This window comes from Cyphomyrmex costatus, unplaced genomic scaffold (assembly GCF_001594065.2).
Source record: "Cyphomyrmex costatus isolate MS0001 unplaced genomic scaffold, Ccosl1.0 scaffold754, whole genome shotgun sequence".
Lineage (NCBI taxonomy): Eukaryota > Metazoa > Arthropoda > Insecta > Hymenoptera > Formicidae > Cyphomyrmex > Cyphomyrmex costatus.
This window is the reverse complement of record NW_017280327.1, coordinates 8660-17635: the sequence shown is the minus strand read 5'-3', so window position 1 is coordinate 17635 and position 8976 is coordinate 8660. Positions and strand designations below refer to the sequence as shown.

At 28.6% G+C, this 8976-nt stretch overlaps 1 protein-coding gene across 1 annotated transcript; it reads left to right on the top strand.

Annotated features, from left to right (window-relative positions):
* Nucleotides 1-420: 420 nt before the first annotated feature.
* On the top strand, nt 421-8028 carry LOC108781028 (insulin-degrading enzyme; the record flags this gene model as incomplete). The annotated part of the gene is made up of 13 exons (XM_018548891.1): nt 421-592; nt 1533-2030; nt 2118-2320; nt 3153-3401; nt 3532-3921; nt 4383-4492; nt 5214-5358; nt 5647-5757; nt 5827-5947; nt 6126-6332; nt 6487-6779; nt 7390-7599; nt 7792-8028. Coding segments are annotated over 13 exons (2946 nt in total), but the record flags the coding sequence as incomplete, so codon positions are not given.
* Between the last annotated feature and the right edge of the window lie 948 nt (nt 8029-8976).

The following is an 8976-nucleotide window of genomic DNA, read 5'->3' as shown; positions in this document are numbered from 1 at the left end:
CAACCGAGATAAATACACGCGAAATAATATTTACCAAAAATAGAAATTGCGAGAAAGACGCAACGGACGAGAAGCGAGCGAGAGATGCGAGACATACAGTTAATCAGCTGACGCGTAGACAAACAGTCATTTTCGGGGAATTGTCTAGCGTATTCGGAGAATATGTATATCTTTCCGTGAAAATTCGACTAATTGTAAGTGATATCGCGACCAAATTATAAACGTAATTGTAACCGAGCGATTATAATCTAGTACATTTCCTTTCTCAAGCGCTTGTAAATGCACTTTTAATATATTGACGAATTACAATTTATTTCTTTTCATATTTTTATTTTGGTGACCTTATATTCCACTACCACGTCATTCCTTATTCCTGCGCTCCTTTATATCTTTACGGAGTTAATAAACTTAATAAACTAAACTGTGACCAATATGTCGACACATCGAGTGGAAACGCGATATGATGATATAATAAAATCGCAAAATGACGACCGATTATATAGGGGTTTAGTACTTTCTAATAAAATGAAAGTTCTTTTAATAAGCGATCCAAGAACTGACCAAAGTGCTGCTGCAATGGACATTAAAATCGGTAAGTATATTATTTTGTTATTTTGCTTAATATTTTTAATGATTCTCATAAGAAGTTCTTATTAAATCATTCTGCATATATAATATTATAAATTATAACAAATATATAAAGGAAAAATAAATGATTCTTTTATAAATATATGTTTAAACAAATATAAGAATCTTTTTACGACCGTACAATTGATAAATAATAATAAGAAGAAAGAAAGCAAAGCCATTAACGGTAAAAGCTAGATCACAATGCTTATTATAATGTGTGAGTTTATATACCGCATATGTAGTTCACTCAATCGCGTGATATATATATTTATTAAAAAATATGTATTCATATATAAACATTTTTTATTGGATAAATCTTTGGTGTTTAAATAATTCGGTATAAATTTATATACTTATATATCTAAAATTCTGTCGAAATGTGCGTCGAATTGATTTTTCGATCGGTCGATCGATCGATCGATCGATCGAGAGAGAGAGAGAGAGAGAGAGAGAGAGAGAGAGAGAGAGAGAGAGAGAGAGAGAGAAAGAAAGAGAATGTTACTGCATCGACGACCATATTATCACAAATTGAATTGCTTAGCAATTTAATAATTTGATTCATATATGTATTTTATAATGGAAAGAACTTAACAATGATAAATATTAAAATCTGTAAACAATTTATTGTAAAAAATATTAATTCAGTCGGGGATTGAACCCGGATCTTATGTGTGCGTGTGTGTGTGTGTGTGTTAAGCATCATAAGCTTTTAGACCACGAAGACAATATTTTTATATTTTTGTCGTCTATGTATATTTTTTTTAGTCACATTATGTTGTTAATATTGTTTACATTTTCAACTGGATTTGGTTGTATTTCATAATAATGGACATTAACATATTTTTATTAATGATTATCAAATTAATTAATTTCACAAATTATAGATAAAATATGTATTACAGGCTCTATGAGCGATCCAGATGATCTACCTGGATTAGCGCACTTCTGCGAACACATGTTATCCTTAGGAACGAAAAAATATCCTAAAGAGAATGATTACAATTTATATCTGTCGCAGAATGATGGTAGGAGTAACGCAATAACGTATTTAGATTTCACCACCTATTACTTCGACGTAACTCCGGAAAAGTTAGAAGGCGCTTTAGATCGTTTTGCTCAATTTTTCATAGAGCCACTCTTCACAGAAAACTTAACTGAGCTGGAGATAAATGCCATAAATTCAGAGCACGAAGAAAATGTAGCGAATGATGCGTGGCGATGTAATTATTTGGACAGATCATCTGCGATAGGTCATCCATTTTCAAAATTTAGCACAGGAAATAGGGAAACATTAGATGTAATACCGAAACAAAAGGGTATTAATGTTCGAAATGAGCTATTAGAGTTTTATGAAAAATATTATTCTGCAAATATTATGTCACTGTCTGTTTATAGCAAAGGTATAACGATAATTTATTGAATCTATTTATGAGATTAGAACATCTGAAAATATTTATATATGTATTATATTAACAAAAAAATTTTAGAGAGTTTAAACGAACTCGAAAATATGGTAGTGGATCTGTTTTGTGAGGTGCGAAACAAGGAAATTGAAGTTCCAACATGGCCTGAACATCCATTCAAAGATGAACATTTCCGCACTATATGGTATATTGTTCCGATAAAGGATATAAGAAATTTAAGCATTTCGTTTCCTTTACCAGACATGCGTCAACACTACCGATCTGCGGTAATATATAACATATGTATATTGATCTTTTGGCTTTAATACTTTAAATGAATATTATATCTTAGTTTTTTTTTTGTAATTACAAAAGAAAATATAAAAACTAGATTATTTTCTGTAGTATTCTTCAGCTGGATACGAATCCGTTTTTTAAATTGTTCCATCATATTACATTTTAAGAAATTGACAATTAAAGTTACAAGAAAGAGTTATGTTTAGATATTTTGTATATTATACTATATAACTATGATATGTGATGTGTGTGTTGGAACAATTTCAAAAATCGGATTCATAATCAGCGTTCTAAATTATGTTCAGATGCACACACGTATGTACGTATGTATGTATGTATATACATACGTACATACATATATATATACATATATACGGTGTCCGATAAATTTCGACAAACTGCTTTTGTATAAATAAAACAGGCTAAATTGAGTAAAAAAAGTCTTCTAGCATTTTGCAATTTTTACATTTTTTGTTACCCACTAAGTACAATGTCTATATAAGCGATGCATACAACAATTTTAAGGTACCTTAGAGAGTTTTTCAAGAAATATGTTTAAGATTATAAACACCCTTCAAGGAAATCTTAATATTGTCTTATGTGTGCAACGTTAGTCACATATTTAGCTATCTTCAAAAATTAATATTTTATTAATTGTTGCAAAAATTTTTAAATGATACAGGATATTTTTATTTAGTTTAGTCCGCTCTATCTGTGCATGAAATGTTTTGCAGCTATTTGGGACACAGTATGCGTGTGCATGTGCGCGCGTATGTGTATACATACATATTTTTTTACATTTATTGCTATTTGTTAATATAGCCTGAGCGTTATGTTTCTCATTTACTTGGACATAAAGGAAAAGGCTCATTATTATCGGCTTTGAAATCCAAGGGATGGTGTAACTCTCTAGTATCCGAAAAACGTCTTGCCGCCAGAAACTTCAGTACTTTAATTATTAGTTTTGATTTGACCGAAGAAGGTATTAAGCATATCGAAGATGTTGTTCTACGGGTATTTCAGTATATTAATATGCTTAAGTTGAAAGGACCAATCAAATGGATCTACGATGTAATTGACGAAATAAATTATAATTTTATGTAGACTGTTTCGAAAATTATGCTATCATAACTTACCAGACATTTTGTGCTTCAATATCCTATATTAAATATAAAATAACATGTGTTTTGTATATTTGCAGGAATGTAGAGATATTGCGAATATGGACTTTCGTTTTAAGGAGAGGCTTCATCCTTATGATTACGTGAATTTTACGGTTCAAGCGTTGCAACAATTTCCCATGAACGAAATTTTGTGCGCGCAATGTATTTATCCTGAATGGCGACCGGACTTGATTGAAGAAATATTGACATATTTAACACCACAAAATGTTAGGATTCACGTGGTTGCAAAAGCATATGAAGATATAGCGGATGAAACTGAAAGGTGGTATGGTACTAAATATAAGAAAATGAAAATATCCAAGGAAACAATGGAAATGTGGAGCTCCGCTGCCTTTAACGATGACCTGAAATTGCCTCCCAAGAATACATTTATAGCAACTACATTTGATATCAAGCCAGAAACTAATGTAATTAAAATTATCATTTTTTTATAATATTAATTCTTGATCACATTGTGATATTCAAAGCAAAATATCGATGGAGCGTGAACTATACCGTAAAGTTTGATATGAAATAGAATTTAATTAAATGTTAGAATAGCTTAAAAAAATTCTGTCTCCTTTATACATGTATATTCATACATGTATAGTTTTTATGTAGTGATAGTAATTATGTGTAAAAAGTGTTTGTGAATGTATATATTTGTATTATTATAACTTTACAAAAATATATACTGAGGTTTAAAGATTGGTAAGTATGCACAACAGAAAGCTAACAGATTGTAATACAAATAAGAAAAGTGCAATGCAATAATTTTGACTTTGACTTGTTTTTGCACATGAAATTATCTTTTGTCCTACTGTATTTGATCTTATGTATATGCATATTTGCATGTCATCGTATGTATTAACAGGTATAAATTTTACAGATAGAAAAGTTTCCTATTATTTTGGAGGATACATCATTTGTTAGACTTTGGTATAAAAAAGATGAAGAATTCTTTTTGCCTATATCAAAAATGATATTCGATTTTTTCAGGTATGTATTAAGTGATTGTATGAGATACAAAATATGGATCAGTAGATCAGGCTATTTAGAGTGAAACGTGGTTCTTATTACGTAATTGTCTATTCATTCATAAAAATCTTGAATGTTTCGACTCACTTTGGAGTCATCTTCAGCATACATAATCTCTACATCTTTGAAATTACGTAATAAGAACCACGTTAGACTCTCAATAGCCTGATCCACTGATCCATATTTTTTGTTTTTGGAAAATAAGAGAATTCGTATCACTTGGATTTGTATGAGATACGTTGCTGCTATAATTGATAAATGTAATACTCTGTAAAGTCCGATCTACAACTGCATAAACGTAGTTGCAAATCATCGTAGTTGTAAGAAGCTTCCAATCACAGTTGAATATTCTGCTCATATTCAACTGTAATTGGTCAATATCGAATGTAATATTATGTAATACCAAAATATTTTTAAATGAAATTTTGAAATATTCTGACAATTTAAACAGTTTTAATTATTAATTTACATTATGATAAGATTAGATATTAATGTGCATAGAAAATAATATTAATAAGTTGGTTATTGCTGATATTACATATTAAAAAAAAATAAATTTAATTTTGCAATTATGATTCTTAAAATATTTTTATTTAAAGATGAGAATTAAATATAATCTTTTATAACAAAGAAATATTTTTTCGTTATTATATATAATGTTTGTTTTTTTTCCAATTTATAGCCCATTTGCCGTTCTGGATCCCCTTTGTTACAATTTAACTTACATGTTTATTAAGCTGTTTCGTGATTCTCTTACCGAATATACATATGCTGCTGATTTAGCTGGTTTACATTCGGAAATTGTTGATTCTAAATATGGAATAACAGTAAGTATACATCATATAATAACAAGTAATAAAATATAATGTATATTATTTAAATAAATTTGAATGTTTATTTGAATAAATTATTGTTCAATTTGTTATTGATATTAGTAACGTCTAAAACAAACATTACTTCACGCATATACATAAAATATTGCTTATTCAGAAATTGTTTACTTCTTATTTTTAATTATTCGTCAGATGCTCAATTTTATTCCTATGTAATAATGTGTGTCAACTGTTTTATAAAAATACATTCGTAATTTAAAGAAAGATCAATTCTTTTTATAGCTCTTTATAAGTGGTTATGACAATAAACAACATGTGTTATTAGAAAAACTCATGGATCGAATGATAAATTTTAAGGTTGATCCAAAGAGATTTGAAATCCTAAAGGAAGAAGTATGTATAATAAATACAATCAATATTTTTAATTTTATTAAGCAGCATATTTATGTAGAATTACTATAGTTTATTAGGGACTTGAAAAACTTTGCTACTGAACAGCCTTATCAACAAGCTGTTCATTATCTTGCAGCTCTATTAGCAGAGCAATCTTGGCTTCAGAAAGAATTACTGGAAGCTACTGCCTGTAAGCATAAAAGAGAACTTATATTTTTTGAAAAAATTATTTTCATTCTCTCTCTCTCTCTCTCTCTCTCTCTTTCTCACACACATACACACACACACACGTTTCTTTTAGTTAGTTTCTTTTAGGACAATGACAGCACATAATAATGACATATAATTAATATTTCTATGATATATAGATTTAAGTGTTGAAGGACTACAGAAGTTTATACCACAGCTGTTCAGTAAGGTGCACGTGGAATGCTTAATATATGGTAACGTGACTATAACAGAAGCTACAGATATACGTAAATCAATTGAGTCTAAGTTAACAACTGGAGTGCCCAACATAATACCCTTGTTAGAAAAGCAACTGTTATTATCCCGTGAAATTAAACTAGAAGATGGTAAGGATCCTCCAGACTGAGGGGTTGGATATTAGACTAAAAACCTAATTTCGAAAAAATCTATTATTACGGATACCTCATAAGAGGTAGATCTTGTCCCATCTTGGAATGTTGTGCCATTGAATGGAATAGAATATATATATATTTTTTACAGGTTGCCACTTTCTGTTCGAAGTAGAAAATAATTTACATAAAAATTCTTGTACAATGGTATATTATCAAACTGGTTTACAATCAACGGAGTCGAATATGCTCTTAGAACTCTTAGCACAAATCATTCAGGAACCATGCTTCAATACCTTAAGAACGAAGGAACAATTAGGCTACACAGTATTTAGTGAAAGATGTAGAACAAGTGGAACACAAGGCTTGCTATTCATTGTACAAAGTGATAAACATCCACAATATGTCGAAAAACGAATTAATTTATTTTTAGACTACATGTTGGTGAGTATAATATTTTTCATGATAAATAATATTATATATTTGTGTTGGAAACAGTCCACTTTTCGTTAATCGTTTGTATCGAATTTTTTAACACATATTCAAGTATTAATTTAATATAATAGTTATGTTATTTAAAAATTTTGTATTAAATTTTTTGTATAAATATACTATAGCTATAAATAGTTTACGTTATGGATACTATAGAATTTTAGAAATAAAAGCATGCTTTTATGGATGAAAACACGTTCTGAATACGACTTAATGTATAATAATATACAGGATGTCATGTAAATTTTTTTTCTATTCTTTTTGTGTAGGCAGAACGGACTAAATTGTATCGAAAAATTCTGTATCACTTTGCAATTTTCGCAATGGTTAACAAGATATGAATTTTTAAATATAGCGGACACAGTTTAGTCCGCTCTATCATAAAAGCGATGGAAAAAAACTTACGTAACACCCTGTATAGTATGTGCATGAATATGGAACTACATTTTCTTTACATATTTATTATATAATATCTCATAATACATTATAATCAAATATATTGCTCAATTTTTTGTGATAATACAAATATTTTTATTAAAGTTAAAATTACTAATAATTCCAGAATCACATATCTACCTTAACAGAAGAGCAATTTGAAAAATACAAGAAAACTTTAGCTATATTACGTTTAGAAAAAACAAAAGGATTAAGTGCAAGGTTTGCCATATACTGGACTGAGATTAAAAACCAACGATATAACTTCGATCGAGTCAATATCGAAGAAGCTTACTTAAAGACGATATCACTGCAGCAATTACTTAATTTTTTTAAGGTAATCAATTTACTCTTATATATAAAATATATTACTTAATGATACTCTGAAAGGGAAATATTTTATCATAAAAAAGAAATAGAAAATGTACGATAACTTTTTTTTATATAAGATATAATTTTCGATAAAACTTCGATAATTGAAAAATTAATATATTATTAATACATCTGTCATATAAAATATATCTTTTAGGAAAATGTACATAGTAAAACTCGACGTAAATTGTCAGTACATGTGATCTCTACGGCAACATCAACGGAAAACAATACACCTGATAACACAACTGATAAAACTGCCGATTTATCAATTGATAAAGAAGTAAAGAAAATCGATGATATTATATTATTTAAAAATAGTCAATCTTTATATCCTCGATTTCGAAAATTTGGGGTGTTTCATCAAAACCCACCCAAAGGCATATTTGCATAATTTAGATAAAGTATTAAACTATTTTAATGAAATCGTATAAAACATATGATAATAAATCAAGAGCTGCATCTTCACTAAACGAAAACAAGGTGACATTACAGTATTTACTTTTCGAGGTTAAATTTGTATGCAAGTTTGTGCATGTAAATATTTTTCCAGAATTCTAGAATGACCGTTGACCTATTACTTTTTTGTAACCATATTACAATCGTAATTTTGTAAACTGTTATAATATTGTTTTTTAGAGAAGTCTATAATCCAGACAGCAGACAATATTTATAATATATTTACAAAATGTTTGTAAGATTTATGTTTAATATTTTTTTGTAATCTTAGATTATACAATACGTGTTCCTCATGAAAAATTGAGTCAAAATTTTAATATCGAAATATTGAGATGTCAATAGTTTTTGAATGGTGAGCCTTTGAAACTGTCAGATTATTACAGCATGTAATAATTGTTTATTTTATGTTTTAAAAATAATAATTGTTTATTATTTAAAATGTGTATTTCACTAAAATATACGCTTTTTAATGAGCTTTATCAAATTTGCAATTAAAATTGCTCTTCGGCAAAATTAAGGAGGTTTTCTCTTTACTTCGGCAAGAGAATGTAATATGTTAAGAATTACTTGAAATTTTGGACATAGCTTTATCTACAAAGTGTTTTTTAAATTTTTTCAGATTTTTTGATCAGCGCATTTTTCTGTAATAACAAAATTTTGTATTTTATATTATATGATCTCTCTTTCTCTTATAGAAGACTCGTATATATTATATGTATATATATGTATCTGTTTTCAACAAATATAAATATTTGCAATGTTAAGAATCGAATAAATTTATGTTTAACCCTCGGACAGCGGGACGTCGTGATACTCGCATGCACGGCGGACGCAAAGTCAAAAGTGACCCCCAAGAGTAAAATTGATTCAAAATATTTGAGAA